This window comes from Harmonia axyridis, chromosome 3 (genome assembly GCF_914767665.1).
Source record: "Harmonia axyridis chromosome 3, icHarAxyr1.1, whole genome shotgun sequence".
Classification (NCBI taxonomy): Eukaryota; Metazoa; Arthropoda; class Insecta; order Coleoptera; family Coccinellidae; genus Harmonia; species Harmonia axyridis.
Genome location: NC_059503.1, coordinates 10,160,833 through 10,178,877, shown reverse-complemented (window position 1 = coordinate 10,178,877; position 18,045 = coordinate 10,160,833). Strand labels below are relative to the sequence as shown.

The 18,045-nt window shown below is 36.8% G+C and overlaps 1 protein-coding gene across 3 annotated transcripts in view; it reads left to right on the top strand.

Moving 5' to 3' along the window:
• LOC123674821 (gamma-aminobutyric acid receptor subunit beta-like) overlaps positions 1–18,045 on the top strand; it is an 87,209-nt gene that overhangs the window by 48,693 nt on the left and 20,471 nt on the right. The window contains exons 3-5 of one of the 3 annotated variants that reach the window (XM_045609913.1): positions 5,408–5,475; positions 9,748–9,974; positions 14,213–14,295. In XM_045609913.1, the coding sequence (XP_045465869.1) occupies positions 5,408–5,475; positions 9,748–9,974; positions 14,213–14,295 (378 nt within the window). Of the gene's footprint in view, positions 1–3,088; positions 3,157–3,818; positions 3,887–5,407; positions 5,476–9,747; positions 9,975–14,212; positions 14,296–18,045 lie in introns of all 3 variants that reach the window. The other 2 variants (XM_045609910.1, XM_045609911.1) reach the window with 2 other exon arrangements.

The following is an 18,045-nucleotide window of genomic DNA, read 5'->3' as shown; positions in this document are numbered from 1 at the left end:
AACGAAATAGGCAAGAATAAAAAGGTCTGTTCAGTCTTGGTTCCCGATCATTCGGGAATTAAAGGAAATGAAGATGCCAACACACTTGCCAGAAAAGAAGCACAAACTCCTATCATTGGCCGGAACCTTTCTATGGTATAGGCAAATGAACATAAAAGAAAGAGTTTCTGGAGAAGGAAAAAACTGAAAGAGAAACACTTTTTCGGAATCTTCCTGGATTGGATCATTTCAAAAAGTTCCTTCGAAACGTTGATAAAGCGAGATCTAAGAAGTATCTAGATCTTAGCAAGAATATGCTACACCTCCTCAGTGGATTCCTTACAGGACATTGCTGCCTGGGGAACATCTAATGAGATTGAATCTAGAAGGAAACGACGAAAGCAGATTCTGCGGAGAGGAAGCAGAAGCTTGGATAAGAGATTTGTAAAAGAAAGGAAACTATCTCAGATATTAAAAAAGTTCATTAGAACTCTGTAGACTACGAAGACTAATGCTCTGATTGGGACACAATAGACCATAAGATCGAGAAGCAATTAAATCCTTCCAAATTTACACAATCCAGTGCTGTAATTCATAGAAAAGCCTGATACATCAGTACTCATTCATAGCAATTTTAGTGCAATCTGAAATGGATGTTCAACACGAGAGAAAAATGAGATGAATAGGACGAAATTCTCAAATTTTCTGATTTTTAATGTTAGGTCTAACAAAGTCGCATTTCAATTTTTTTAAGGATTATTTTTCTCTTTTGAGTTGGACCAAAGCGGGTTGAAAATTGACAAATGTCAAAATCATCCGAAATCGGAAACCAAAATTTTTATTTTTAATTTTTTTCGATCTGAACCTTTTCTTAATTTTGAGGGAATCGGAAAATTAATGTATCAACTTCTTTTTATGCGTCATTAACAAGGTATATCAATAAAAATGCTAGGTCCTATTCATGATATATTGTTTTTTTTATTTCGTTGAAGGCATCGACTACTACGGTCATTAACCTCAAATATTCATGATATTTATTTCGGAATAATGCATGTATCATATAAATGGCCTCTTTGGCCGTCAATTTTTGTACACTGATATTTTTTCACACTTCACTGAAGTGCAAATCATGCCATCAAAAATCGTGATGGAAAATATCAAACATCAAATAAATGAGTCCATTCGAAAACGTTGTTCACAACGGGACCTACGAATGTTATGAATACCGAAGTTTTCACTGTTTATTGAATTAATATAGAACGGCTAATCGAACATATACAACATAATTTCATTTCCATATAAATTGCTCCTATAATAGGTTACCTCGTCCAAATTAATTTTTATTGAAATTAATTCTATGTTCGTTTGACCTTTCGAAATAACATGAAATTTCTATCGTTTATTCAATTTTACATGATATGTAAATGTTAATACGCTTTACTAACAGAAAATTATTCTAAATAGCATTATATTGATTCATTCATAAATGACTGTAGTAATACATATGAAGATAATTATTTTCATACTTCCCAAAAATACTTACCTATTTAAGGTAGTCAATCCTATGAATAGGTACTTTGTAGAAATGATTATCATAAATTTAGGAGGATCGAAAATACACTGCGCAAAAAAATTAACGCACATTATGGAAATCTCAAACTTATTCTTCAACTGAAGGTGTTCTCAATGATAATTATTTTTATCAGAATTATGCATGCATATGTTATCCACTTTCAACGTTTTTCTTCAATACAGATGTTTTTTCCCAGCAGGAATAAAAAAAGATGAGATTATCAGATTTTGAATGTATTGGCTCCATTCTGAAATCAGTTGCTCTCCATCAATTCTAGTGATCAATAGTTTTTCTATCGTTTGATTTTCTACACTCGATCGCTATGCATCGCGAAACACGCAATTTGACCCAAGAGGAATGTGCCCAAGCGGTAGTTTTGCGAGAAGAAGGGTGGACATACACAAGAATTGCAGAAAGGTTTGGAGTTTCCCATACAAGTGTGTCGAGAATATTGCAGCGATTCTGTGAAGAGAACTCTTTCCCAATCAGCCTCTTCCCAATGGATATGCTCTCTTGCAAAATCGAAACGCGCCCTTCGATGGGCTGGGGTAAGAGCTGGGCCTCTTACCGCGACACGAGGCCTTAAATCATATTCTCTGAGGCGATTTCTTGTTGTCTGAGTGCTAATTTGCACCATATGAGTTTGCTCAAGCTGATTTTGAAGGAGGCGAGCGGTTGCAAACCGTTGTCTCAACGAAGAAACTCTCAAGTAACGTTCTTGAATGGTCTACCCTGTCCTGGTCTTCGGACATTCATACCTGTCTCCCTGAATCGCTGCAACATTCTGGACACACTTGTATGGGAAACTCCAAACCTTTCTGCAATTCTTGTGTATGTCCACCCTTCTTCTCGCAAAACTACCGCTTGGGCATATTCCTCTTGGGTCAAATTGCGTGTTTCGCGTTGCATAGCGATCGAGTGTAGACAATCAAACGAAAGAAAAACTATTGATCACTAGAATTGATCTAGAACAACTGATTTCAGAATGGAGCCAATACATTCAAAATCTGATAATCTCATCTTCTTTTATTCCTGCTGGGAAAAAACATCTGCATTGAAGAAAAACGTTGAAAGTGGATAACATATGCATGCATAATTTTGATAAAAATAATTATCATTGAGAACACCTTCAGTTGTAGAATAAATTTGATATTTCCATAATGTGCGTTAATTCTTTTGCGCAGTGTATATAACAAGAAAGATACTTGAACTTGATACCTACAATCAACAACTTCAACTCAACATGAAACATGGTTATTGAAAAAACATTTTTCTATTCAGCAAAAATTGTAACATACTATATATCTACAGAATCGTTTCAGAGAACTCTCGACTCAAAATTAGAATATAGACCTCTTTCGATAGAATTCTTACTTTCCACTCTAAGTATGTATAGCCATCATTACCGTAGAAATTAGGTAACATTTTTATGACAACATTGGCACCGAAAATTCTCAGTCAATAAATGAAAGGATCACAATGTATCCCGCACTGCTTGAATAAGTTTATAAATCGGCTTGGTAAACATTATTTCAGGTCCACCAGTTGTAGTTGGAGTCACCATGTACGTCTTGAGCATAAGCTCACTTTCAGAAGTTAAAATGGTACCTAACTTCATACTAACATAAAAATGGAGCTCAGATCGAACGAAATAACAGATGGGATAACCAAATCAAAGCCGATTGCTATCAATTTTTACACTAAAGGGTTCCATGCCTACAATTCAGTCAAAAAGTTGATCAAGATTGATAGATTGTTCTTTAGAATGAAGATCTGAAGCTACACTTCTGTCTGGTCTGACCGAATAGCACCAATTTGCAAATATTTGCTTTTATCATCAGCCTCCAAATGCTGCAATGAAGCACAAACAGGCTTCACACTAACTTAGCACAATGTTCCTTGGTCTGCTGATAACTCCATTCACTTGGTGACGATTGGAATATCGTAGTTTCCCAAAACCTTTCAATTCTGGACAGTTTCCTGTCTTCACCAAGGTTGAGAGAGCACACTTCACTATCAATCATCAAAGGCCAACCTTGGAACCTATTTGGTCAGGCTGGCACAAGTGCATCTTCTGGAGTTTGGAGTAGGTCATGGAACTCTGAGGCGTCGTGACAAATAAGAGTACACTTGTCTGTTTTTCTCTGGATCTTACGCTCAGAAATTGTTAGAATACACTTAGTGACAAGTTTCCGCATGTCCTCCCCAGAGCTTGGCGGTCTGGGGGTTGTCGGATTGTTGTTATGTTGTGGTTATTGGCTTGCAGGCTCCCCTGTAGAGGTGGGAGTTACAATGTACGTGCTGAGCATCAGTTCTCTGTCTGAGGTCCAGATGGTATATATCTAAGATGGACAATGATATACCTAGTGTATCTCCTGTTTTCAAGCTCGAATATGCATGGATCGAGCAGGTGGGCAGGTTGAGGGTAACGAAAGTGACGTGACATCATCTGTTTGGGAAGTCTTGCGAAGGGAACTTTTCAAATGGCGCAACCAGGGACTCATTTCGAGAATATATTCGGAGATCTTTCTTTTCCCTCACATATTTTTATACTGATTATCAAAATAATCACAACTCCCAGAGGGTGCCATATTGTTGTTGGTATGAAAAAAAGTTGAATATGAACAAATATGATTCAATTTTGTTACATATAGAGGAGGTGTACAACTTTGCTTCCGCCGTTTTGCAATATATGTATGGCTGTAGCGGTAAGTGGAGTCGAAATAAATAGATCGTAGATGTCATACAAAAATCTTAGGTATTTGTAAACATAAAGCCATCGAAATATTAGTCGATTTGTGCCAAATTTTCGTCATTTGCGGGAAGTTTTGAGAAATCTGCGGCTGAGGCTCATCGGATGCTCTCAAATACATGTGGTGAGGCAGCTATTAGTGAAAGAACTTGCCGAAAGTGTTTTCAACGATTCAAGAACGTTGATTCTGACGTCGAAGACCAGAGGGGAGAAGATTTTCGAAGTTGCAGAATGGGAGGCATTACTTGATCAAGACTCGTGTCAAACGCAACAAGTATTGGCAGAATCATTGGGAGTGATGCAACAAGCCATTTCGAAAAGCCTGAAAGTCATGGGAATAATTCAGAAACAAGGAAATTGGGTGCCGTACGAGTTGAAGCCGAGAGATGTTGAACGGCGTTTGTTTGTTTGTGAACAGCTGCTTGTGAGGAAAAGACGGAAGGGATTTCTGCACGATTTTACTGCATGCCATCGCTCGACCCCAGTTTTTCACAATAAAGCCTCGAATTCCGGAAAAAATGGCGGAAGCAAAGTTTTACGCCTATATGTATAATTATGTACCTTGAAGATTAATTCATTGGATTTCATCTCAAAGAGTTGTCGAATCAAATGTGACAATGTTAATAAGGAATGGCAACCCTCTTTTAGTAGTATTATTCTAGAATCAGTATAATTCATAAACTTCCAGTGATGATTAAGAAAAATTGATAAAAAGACTTCTTCCAGCTTCATAGAAGATAAGGATAAACTTTCACCACAAATAAAACTTCTTGAAATCAATGGAAAGTCATTGTCATGTCAATCCTGACATTCTGAAATCTAGAAACAGAAAATTATTTCCCCTGTTTCCTGTACAAGTTTTCAGTTTCGGATCAGAAAGACAAACTTCGAGCTGAACCCAAACAATGACTTTTCATTAAACACTTAGTCAATTATATGACGGCAAGTGGTCGTGCGAGTCAACAACTTCTTGGACCAATTCCGATTGGCGAAAAGTTCATTTTCAACTTCGGGACTTGTTAAGCGAGTGGTGTCACGTCCATTCGTTGAATCAGGAGTTTGATTTGGTTTTCTCGGATGGACTTACTTGTTTAACATTGCAGGCCCGCCTGTCGAGGTGGGGGTGACCATGTACGTCCTCAGTATCAGCTCAGTCTCCGAGGTTATGATGGTATCTACCTATTTGTATTTTTGTCTCGTGTACTTATGTCTTTATCTCACAGCTGGTTGGAAAGAGATAAGAAATACAGACAATGTATTAGATTAATCAAAGAGAATTGAAACACTTTTAAGGAATAGGGTGGTAGATTTGAAATAGTTTTAATTTTCAATGACTCCCATAAGAAGGGTCCAACAAGGCTATTCAGCCCGTTCACGTTAACAATATATGATCAGAAATTGTGTCCAAATTCTCAAATATTACAGATATACAGGGTGCACCACGGCAAGCTCCCATATTAAAGAATACATTCCAAAAGTGAAAGATTGGTATACTGTCTTGTCTATAGGGATTTTCATGAAAACGTCATGGAATTCAGTCTAGGGATGATCTAGAGAGTGTCTGGTGTCAACAACATGATGTTACAACTTCATAAGTTTCCGATAAGATTTGAGCCACTGTGGTTTATATTTGTGAATTTATCTCAAAGCCGAGATTCTAAATATTCAAGGAGCCTGGACAACCTAAAGAATGCAATTGAGGAATATTTGAAACTTTCAAAAAAGACGCAATATGTTTATTGCCTGCCAAAGATTCATTTCTATTATTATTTCCAGAAAAAAAACCAAAAAAATTTCATCCTTTTAGCAATTATTTTTTCTAAATTTCTCCTAGCTTTTATTAAAGATCCTCTTGTAATGTTGCAGCTAGTCGTGATGCACCTTGTACAGCCTTATGGTCAATATCATAATTCAGTGTGGTTAATTTCAATATCAAGATTCACAATATGACCCCTGATCATTTCAAACAGCTTGTAAATTATTGTGACATTATTTTCCAGAAAATTGTCTTCAATATATGACTGCCGGTAAGTTGTGTTGTGTTTGTATATTCTAAACTGTCATACCTATTTAAATCTGATTCTTCAGTTGCGAGAAATACCATCAAATAATTAATGTTGTATATAATTTCTCTTACAAAGTCTGAATATTGTCTTGACAAGAAATTTTATCTGTACACTTAATGAATGCCTCTTTACATAACCAGCTATGAGAATAGACAGCTTCAAAAAATGATTTGAGGTGTATTGAATGTAATAATGAACCTTCGGGATGTTTAATTGTTTACTCATTGTCTGTGATTCTCCATCGTGGTATCTGAAGCATAATGTTCGCTATATATAGCTAATATTTGAACAAATCGCAGTCTTGAATACTGGAACTGCGTGCATGGCCCAACTTAATGTTTTATCGTGTCGAAGTATAAATGTATCGCTTATGCTCTATGTCTCCCCACTCTATACAGGGTGTCCCAAGAAAAATTATCCCTATATTAAAATTCCAGGTGATTGAGAAAAATTGTGTCTACCTTATCGCCACTTCAACCTACAAACAGTGAGATGAATGCCTCTACAATTTCAAATAGGTTTATAGGTATCTCGAGTATTTCATCATAAATATGGTACTATGAGATTATTTTTGAAATAAGACCGATATAATTCATTCTACTCTATATTTAACGTGTTACTTCACTCTAGGATATCTTACAGACTTTTTGGTCGATCAAGAACTACGATCTCTATAACATTGTGACGGTTATTGTACCTCCTGGTCAACAACCATAAAGACAACAGACCACATATTTAACACATGAACTAAATAGTTAGCCTAAAAGTAGCAAACCAACAATACATATTATCAGTGTCGATATATTGTGTGAAAATAACATTGACATTTCTACTCAAAAACTGAATAGAAAAAATCATGAACTAAAACTGTTTGATATTGTAAAAAAATTTCGTATGCTTACATAATATTAGTAGGTTATCATTTATACATTTTGGAAATCCTATCGGGTGTTCTTCATGTGTCTTTGGTTCAAGTTTTATTGTTCAATCACAACTTCTCGAAGATATATTCTTGGTTCCCTTAGACGACTTGCAGGTCATCCAGCTCAACAAAAACCGAAACTTCTTGTGGAAATCCAAAAAACAAAAATTATTCCAATCGAAATTAGAGAGGAGATGAGTGGAAGAAAATTAGCTAGAAGCTTAGCCTACCTTTTTGTACAGAAATTAGAACTGAGGGCTCGCCCGACTCGCGCAATTTTTCGCGCAGGATTGCGCTCTGCATTGGGTAGTGCGAAATTTCACTCGCATCGAGTATATTTCGCCCAAGTGACTTTCGCGAGGGAGTATTACCAGTGAAAACGCAGCCTAAATGTTGTAAAATGTCGGGAGTTGTATCAACAGAAAAATATCTAATTAATTTTTGTTTTTTCATCAGTAAAACGAGCAACTGAATTCAAAATATCTCTCGAACATAAATTAACCGAAGTTTGATCATTGAATAAAGTGTGTCTGAAATATTTTTTGAAAAATACTGTGAAATTCTATATGAACTGTTCAAATTCTTTCTTCTCGGCGACTCAATGGAAAATTCTTGTGTATGAAAATATTTCCAAATTTTTTAGACTTACATCATGCTTACATGATTATTAATATTTTTATGTCGGACTCACATCATTCCTTCTGAATAAAAGTGGTTGTTCATCCCCTCAAGCGTATGGTTGCAGTGGCGTTAAAGCAAATCGACCAGTCATAACAAAATAATGAACAAAATCCGTTTCAATGAACGTTGTCACGTTTATTGATTGGCAACAAATTTCGCTCTAATCCGATTTCGACGTAGTTCCTTTGGGAGCATATAGAGCATCACCGATACGTCCGAAAAGGGCAGGGTTGTATTCGCAAGGGTGTTTCTGAGCATTCCAAAGGAGGCGAAGGGATACGAACCGGGCACACAATCCCGTGGAAAACCAAATCGAATTTAAGGTCACTAATAAAACGTGATCTGACCTGTCCCTTTTAACCAGCTCTGTCAAGTGTATCCTAAAGACCTGCATTCACGATCTGCACCATGCATTGGGAGGCAGATAAGTAACTGCATGTGGCTACATTTCGCATTCGCCATTTAACTAATAGATATATGAATCTCTAATCATCCCTCCGACGGTCCTATGCAAATGCTGCTGTTTGGCATGAATAATTGTTCGGTATCATTAAATTTTACATTTATTAGTTAACAGGTCTTTGCGAGATGAGCTCTACACTTAGATGGCTTAATGCTTAGTGACTGTAGTCTTCGTCAGAGTTGCATGATTATCAATTTATTGGTATTCAATGTTTCATTACGAATAGAACCCCCATTTTGGTTTCAACACGATTCTCATCAATTCATCAGGTATTTGGTGTTTCATTCCAACCATGTTTTTTTATCATTAACGAAAAATACACACTACAACTTAATACGTTTGGTGTGAAAGGAAATACTGGCTACATAGAGAGTAAGTATTTATTTCGATTGTATTACAATAGAAGATTTTCCAGATCGTTTGTTTTATACAAAAATAACATACGTCATACGAAGAAATCTACTATTGAAATATAAGCCAAAAACTTAACCTGCAAAGCGTTTTGAGATTATTTTTAAAATAAGGCACTTAGGTTTTATATTATCGTAATTTCATTTTAGATGTTTTTTCAGACAACTATCTGCTGTAACTCAACCAAACATTTCAACGGGCACAATACATCATTGTCAACAATCCTAGAGTACATCGAGCCACAAACCTCAAATTTAGTCTATACACTAAACATTTAGCCTGAACAAGAATCCAAAAATTTGTCGTGCAAATCATAAATTGGATTCCTTCGAAAATCTTAAAGAATCATTATCAAAAACAAACCGAACCTAAATTGCAGTTTTCCATATTACATGGAAAGATTCCACAACCATTTTTTATTTTATTTTCATTCAAATTTATGGTAATGGATATGTTGAATTCAGTATTATACTCATGAAGTCTTTTAAGACCTTGTAAGTGGAGCCACAAGTCACTTTTTTACTGGGTGCTTCGACTATTTTTAGGAATTTTTCCATGAATTTCAATAGAACTAAAATTTTTCTTTTGTGGTTCACCTTATGAGTGTAAGACGTGAAAAATCCAATTGAAAATTGCTAATTTTGATCATTTCCACTACATCAATCAATGTATCTACTGCCAGGTCCTTCCAAATTTAAAACGATTTTAGCCTCCATTAGTATACATAATAGAATATAGTATTGTATAGCTAGTATTAGTGTAGTTGTCGTAAAGTAGCATGCGACCCATTGCATGCCACAAACGCATACTTCATGTTGTAAATCATCATTCGAAAGTGCCTTGCATTCGTTAGAACAGTAAAGACAATCGTCCGATATCTTCAGTGCATCTCCTTTCCAGGATTTTACGTTGGATTTCTACTTTCGACAATTCTGGACCGACCCAAGATTGGCCTTTCGAAAACAGCCAGCTGTAGAAACGTTATCTGTGGGATCAGAATTCATCAAGAACATTTGGGTGCCGGATACCTTCTTCGTAAACGAGAAGCAGTCTTATTTTCACGTGGCCACTACTTCGAATGAATTTATCAGGATTCATCACTCAGGGTCTATCACCAGAAGTATTCGGTGAGTATTTTCTTCAATCAAATAATTTAAAGAATATTAAAGTAGAATGAAATGGGTGTGGCACAACGCGAAAACGAGATCAAAGTTTTCAAAACATTCTGGTCTGAAATGCATTTTGTGAAAGAAATGGTTCAAGGAAATAATTCAGAATTGATTTATATACAGCTTTAATGTCAAAGGTGGAGAATAGTTATTTATAATACAAGTGCAGAAGGCAATGATATTCTTCCACGAGTTCAAAATTCAAAAACGAGCCACGAAGTGGCGAGTTTTGGAATGAACGAGTGGTAGAATAAGCCTTCTGTACGAGTATTATACATTATTTTCTCTAATTCATTGCATTTTCATTGAAATTAATGAAATATGTCCATAAATATATTTTAGTGATTTTTGCATTGAAAAATGTTGGTTGGCAGAACTGATTTCTTCAAGGCAAATTGATGAATTGACAGATAAAGCCGTGGCAGAAAGTTCGGAGTACCAACATAGAATAATAAAATATAACCATGAAAACTGTGCGTTTCTGATATATTCTCGCACGATTTTGTTCTACAAGATGTGGAAGAATGAACGGAATAACCACAGAATTAGAGAAAAATAATTTTTGATTTCTGAATTGAACAATTTTCGGATACTCGAAAATAATAATCTTTACAATTCATTCGATTACGTTTTCAAAATGATATGTTCATCCAAATAGGTTCACTCAATTACGTGATATCTGTACCACCTCTTTAAACTAAAAAGTGTTTTCCCATTTGCGTGTCTAGTAGATCACAACACGCACTAGGCGCATACGAGTGTTGATTCAACATCATGTTTGCATTCAGATCATGTTTCGAATTAACTTTAAGATCGAATTTCATGTGTGACTATGTATTGAGTACTCATTGCAGCCATGCTATGTTTTGATGTAATGGGTACTGAAAATTATTGAATTCCACTATGAATAATTCTTATTTACGGCAATTCCACATTCTTTTACTTCGAAAATGTGAAGTAGGTTCAAGTTAGAATGAATTCAATGAACAAAATAGTGACTACGCGTATTTCAATTTTTTTTCAGCCTTTCTATTGATCTTTCGAAAACTACTTGAATAAATAAGACAGCTAAGACAGAATTGATTGCTTGATCATATCATAATTTTAAAAATTTTAGTTTAGTAGAGAATATATCATAGAATAATATCATAGTTTCGCGACTCCCATCTGCGAATTCTCCATCCTTTCTATTCATAGATATGCTGTTTAACTCCAACCTACAACAGCTGGTGGAAAAGCCCACTCGTTATAGGGCGAATCAGACCCCTACATGTCCTGATTTAATATTTACGAATGACCCGGACATGGTATCAGATATCAGATATGGTCCTCCACTTGGAAAATCGGATCACTTGGTTTTGAGCACTCAACTTCAGTTGAGAATTCCATCGCTGAAGAACAATATCGTGGGAGAGACTCACAAAGTCATTGATTATAGAGAGGTGAGAAGAGCTCTTGACGCAGTTGATTGGGATTCTGTATTGGGCAGGGGCAGTGTTGATGAGCGGTGGAAGAACTTTTTTGACTATATATGTAGTGCAATCGACAAAAACACAACATTCGTGGAGACTGTTAAAGATAAACTTAAACCATGGATTAACAATCAACTTTTGCGAACTATAAAGTATAAAAAGAGCCTTTGGCGGCGATACCTTCGAAGCAAGAGTGAAGCTATATTTAAGCAGCATCGACAGTTGTCCAACTTTCTGTCACAGTCAATTAAAAGGGAAAAAATTTCTTACATTAACAGCCTGACGACATCCAACAACAAAAAGAAATTTTTCAAGTTCACACGCCAATGTCTCAACTGCAAGGTGTCCACCCCTTCAATTCGATCTGCTGAGGATGGTGATTTACTCAGTCCCATTGAGACAGCGGAGTCGTTTGCATCTTGCTTCTCTCTCGCCTTTATTTCTGAGCCGGTAGGCCCCATGCCGCCGCTGACAACTCCCCGTAATGAGTCATCCATTTCTGAAATCGTGATCACACATGAAGAAGTTGAAAGACAACTTAGATCGCTTAAGATCTCATCGTCACCTGGTCCCGATAATATCAGTGCCAAATTTTTGTCGGAGTGTGCTACTAGTCTATCTGTGCCTCTTGCGTCCATATTCTCTTTTTCTCTTGCCTCTGGTGATTTACCCTCCCCCTGGCGTGAGGCCAAGGTCAAACCAATTTTTAAGAAGGGTGACAGGCACAATCCTGACAATTATCGGCCAATAAGTTTGACTTCAATAGTTTGTAAAATTCTTGAGCGAGTTATTTCTGAGCAGCTAACATCTTTCCTCTTGAATCACAGACTAATTCCTGATTCACAGCATGGATTTGTCCCTGGTCGATCCATAATCACCAATTTATTATTTTGTTTGGATAAATGGACGTCAGCCTTGAATAGAAAGATACCTATTGATGTTATTTATTTGGATTTCTCCAGGGCCTTTGATAAGGTTCCAATATCTCTTTTGCTGTATAAAGTGGAAAGTTTTGGCATTCGTGGTGCACTCCTCAACTGGATCAGGGGATTTTTGACCAACAGAACATTCTCAGTGAATGTCGGACAATCATATTCGGAGCCCAGGGAGGTGCTTAGCGGTGTGCCTCAGGGGTCGGTACTTGGACCACTTCTATTTATAGCATATGTAAGTGATCTGACTTCTTCTATTGTCTCACCAAGTGCATCCTATGCGGACGATGTCAAGTTTTTCGGAGAGGCTGTGACTTGCTATGGACGACTCCAAGAGGATCTTAATAGGGTTTCCCTCTGGTCATCTCGTTGGCTGATACCTCTTAATCAGTCAAAGTGTCGTGTTCTCTATCTCGGTGCAAACAATCCCCGACACAGTTATTGTATTGATGGCCTTGAAGTGGAGGGTTGCACCGCACATGTTGACTTGGGTGTGACCATCACCAGCGATCTCTCCTGGTCAAGCCACATAACAAAAACGCTGAACAAAGCAAGGAGACTCCTCTTTATTATACAGAGATCTTTCCAGGGATGTGATGTCGCTACCGTAGGCCAGATTTATAAAACATACCTGAGGCCAATTTTAGAATTTGCCGGTCCTGTTTGGCACCCTTGGCTCAGAGGCGATCTGATGCTCTTGGAGGGGTTTCAGCGCAGAGTGACTCGTCTGCCTTATGGTGTCTTGAGACCATCGTATCCGGAGAGGTTGGAGAGGATGGGACTGTCTTCACTGGAAGATCGACGGCTGCGCGGGGATTTGATCATCACCTTTCGTGCGCTCCATGGAATGTTCGGTGCCGATATCTCACACTTATACCAAATGAACACAAACAATCTACGTGGTCACAGTTTAAAACTCGAGCGTGAAAGTTTTCGTGCAAAGTGCCGCGAATATTTCATTTCCAATAGAGTGTTCAGTGTATGGAATAGACTCCCCGGTGACGTCGTGAATGCACCTTCCGTAAACGCCTTCAAGAACAGACTTGACGCCTGGTTTGAAAATGGGTTTCGCATCTGAACATTCGGTTTATGGTTTATGCTCTTAATTTTGTGTTTGTTACTGGTTCTTGGTTCTGTTACTGTTGTCTGTATATATAGTATGTTCAACTATTTTTTCACCTTTCTTTGAGTTCATAGGCTTTTGCCTCTACTCTGTAATTTCTTTAATAATAATAATAATAATAATAATAATAATAATAATAATACTCCCAATTTTCAGAATTCCAAAAGTCCCAGTTCTCCAAAAACGTTAGTCGAACTTGGGACACCCTGTTTACAAAAGTTCATTACCAACCAATTATCAAAAATATTCACATTATCGTCTTACATAATCAGTATTGATCAGAACCTTAAAAATTAGACTGTTTATTCCACAACGATGAAACTAACTTAGAATAATCCCATCTGGAAACACATCAAATTAAAGTTCCTTATGAGAGATCAATAAAGCAGATATAACTGTTAGTTTTATTGCTGTTTGAAGAACTTACCAGACCAATTATCTTGGTACTGCACTACTCGAAATTCATTCCAAAGAAACAAATAGAATACCAAGTATTAATAGAACACTGGTAATTATATTATGCACTAAGGTTTAACTGTGAAATTATGGGAATGTAGGTCAAGACCAACACCAGAACCACAGGGATATACAGACAAATCGTTTTACACCCCTCTCCGATTAGGGTTGGAAGTTCGAAATGTCTTTCTGATAATTGCGTTTTATTTTCAGGTTAACTATCACTGCATCTTGTCCGATGAATCTTCAATACTTTCCGATGGATCGTCAATTATGTCAAATAGAGATAGAAAGTTGTGAGTATAGCTTCTATCGAATTATATTATGAATTTGAAATCATTCAAAAAAATGCCTACTGGAACCACTACTGGTTTTATATAAAGGGTGTTTTTTTTAGAGCTATAGAACTTTAAATTGCAATAAAACAACGATGGATTATTCGATTGACATGAATTTTATTTATCCGCAAGATAATCTTGTGGCATTACATTTTGAATACGATTTCTGGCATATGACCGCAACGGCTGGCTCGGATGTAGTCCAATCTGGACGTCCAATTTTCGATCACTTTTTCCAACATTTGCGGCCGTATATCGGCAATAACACGGCGAATGTTGTCTTCCAAATGGTCAAGGGTTTGTGGCTTATCCGCATAGATCAATGACTTTACATAGCCCCTGCACAGAAAGTCAACTAGTGGTGTTAAATCACAAGATCTTGGAGGCCAATTCACAGGTCCAAAACGTGAAATTAGGCGGTCACCAAACGTGTCTTTCAATGAATCGATTGTGGAACGAGCTGTGTGACATGTTGCGCCGTCTTGTTGGAACCACAGCTCCTGGACATCATGGTTGTTCAATTCAGGAATGAAAAAGTTAGTAATCATGGCTCTATACCGATCACCATTGACTGTATCGTTCTGGCCATCATCGTTTCTGAAGAAGTACGGACCAATGATTCCACCAGCCCATAAAGCGCACCAAACAGTCAGTTTTTCTGGATGTAACGGTGTTTCGACATACACTTGAGGATAAGCTTCAATCCAAATGCGGCAGTTTTGTTGATTGACGTAGTCATTCAACCAGAAGTGCGCTTCATCGCTAATGGACGTAGTGCGCGATACGTATTCCGCACAGAACCATTATTTTCGAAATAAAATTGCACTATTTGCAAGCGTTCTTCAGGCGTGAGTCTATTCATGATGAATTGCCAAACCAAACTGAGAATAAATCACTTGACAGCTGTTAAATCGGTCGCCATCTTGAACAGTAATGCCAACTTAACCCTTTCGAGACTAATTTTTTTTCTCTGAATTTGAGTAAGTCTTAGTATGTTTTTTATTGGAAAGTAGGATAAGTATTTCCATCAAGAAGTTTAGCGCAAAACAATTTTTTTTTTGCAAACACTGTGAACTCAGCGGTACATATTTGTACCAGCCGTCTACAACGTGACAGTGCTGTTATGTACCATCCGCCTTGATATGTGGTACATATATTTACCAGTCGACTCAAACTGTGGTACATAGATGAAGCAGCATTTTTGTCTAATAAACTTTCTTCATTTTTTATTCACAAAAATATCACATGTGATAAAAAACATTCAGAAATATCCGAAAGATGTTCAGCATAATGTTCCAGTGCTTTAGCAGAGAGTTTATGGATTCGAGATTTGCGAGACATCTGAAATTACGAAGAGGGAAAGATAATATACTACTACAGGTCTAATGGTACAAATGTGTACCAAAACTCAATTTTATCGTTTTTGCTGATATTCATCATGAAATGTTCTTTATATCTATGAGAATATGAACTAACCTTTGAAAATGATAAAGCACCCTTTTCTGGCAATAAAATGCACTTTTTCCCTTCGAAAATAACGAGAACAACAGAACGTACTCTTGGCACTGAGTAAACAATGAAGCGAAAAACGACGAAAACGACGAAAAACGACCTTAGTGGGGGAGATTGTTTCGTCACTGGTAAACTACGAGCTGGTTTACATGTGTACCGTTTTGAATTGAAAAATTGTCGAATTGTTTCTGCCGAACTTATGCTGGTACATATGTGTACCTGTAGGCTCGAAAGGGTTAAAGTTAAATACCTCGAAAAAAAAAACACCCAAAGATACATTTTGGATAGTAAATAGTAAACTAAAGCACTTTTGGGTCGTCGTGAAGCACCTTCTCGTCTGGTAATAGCGAAATTTGAGCGATCTGAAAGTGCGATCTGAAGAATCGGAGCCGTGTGCGTCGCTCAAAAACAATTGGGAAATTTCAAACAGCCATATTTACGAATCCCTTGATTAGATTTTGTCCTTTAACGATCTTACCCAAAATAAATAGGCATATCAGAATCATTAATTGAACACCCTTCATGATCCCGAAAATAATCTTCTTTGGGGATGTTGACCCCAACTTGAAAACGACCCAAACAATGTCGATCCAAAGCAGATTTTTCTGAATATTCGACAACACCCTTAGTCGTCTACTCAACTCCAAACTATAAGGAAACTCAAGTGTTAATCGATTACCCCCTCTGAGGGGGTGAATAAAAAAAGGCTGTTGGAAAATGTATCCTCAAGTAACGTTTTTACTCAAGAGTGTGACGTGACAAGTATGCATTCAATTCACTAATTGGAACTTCATTAATTCGAGTGGTGCACTTTATGAAAGAAGGACCTCATTTTTCAACATGAGTTGACTTGTGAAAAACACTCCTTCAGAACTCCAAAATGATACTTTTCGAATTATTCGAACTTATGTCCTTGAGTTAAGGGGATGTTGGAAATTCGATTATGCTACATTTCACACCTCAACGGTTTCAATGTCTCGTTACTTTCATACTTCGTCAGCCTTCATAGATCCAGACCACTTGTGTCCATAAGTGTCACTTTTGCTTTGATTTGCATCAATTGGAATTTTTTTTTCACGGTTTCAGTGGTTTCGACTAACAGAAGACCAATCATTAGACTCCTAATAATATTTAGCAATTTAGCTCACTCGTTCTTTAAATTTCGATATGGAATTTCATCACAATTAGTTCTTTTACACAAAAACCAATGTTTGTAATCTTCGAATTTTGAAGCCGGAAGGTTCAATTCACTAAAAATATTGCTAACTTTTCGTTTGTCGCAAAACAATTGATGATATATTCAATGTACAAAGCACTGAAATATTTTTGAATTATTTGTGAAAATTAACTGAAAAAAATCATTACAAATCAGGTAAAACCATAATTTGGTGAAAAAGCATCGCAGGAGCGCCAGAGTGAAAAGAATGGGTAACTAATGTTCGACTGATATTCGGAAAGCCACGTGGTGGTAATCCTTTTTTTATAGCGTCGTCGAGATCATAGAAATCAAAGTAGAATATCGATAACAAAGAGAAACGTACTGTTTCTCTATCAGCTTTGATAGCAGGAGCTTTTGAGCGCTCCTTCAATGATGCGTCAATTGCGCTTTCGAAGTGATAAGCCATTGTAGCAAATTTGCAGTGATTTTGTAATAACTAAAGGGTAATATACATAGATCGAGGGAGCATATGTCATTTTTAGTAAGCAAATTTGGTCCCCAACATGAACTATCAAATTTAACATGAAGCGCTCGGAAATGAAAACATGTGAGTGATACGATATTTCACTCAATTCGCGAGTTTCTCCACAAAGAACGCACTTCTTATGTCCCATAGTTAATCAACGTTTCATATCAACTCAAAATATATTGAGATGAATACCTAAATATATCAGAAATTCAGGAAACAAACTTCAAGCGCGCCAAACGACGTGAAACAACCGATGACACTAGGAGGGCAATAGTTGCCAAACCTTGGATTTCAGCAGGTAGATACAGAAAATAATAAATATTCTGCATACTATAAATTCGACAATTAGGAAAAAATATCGGATTACAAATATCCAAATTTGCATATTTGATCGAGAATCACTCAAATAAATATATTTCATTCAATAGAATATACATTCATAATGATAGTTAAATTGTGGATTTGAAAATATATCACAATCCGACAACGTAACCTAACCATGTTGGGG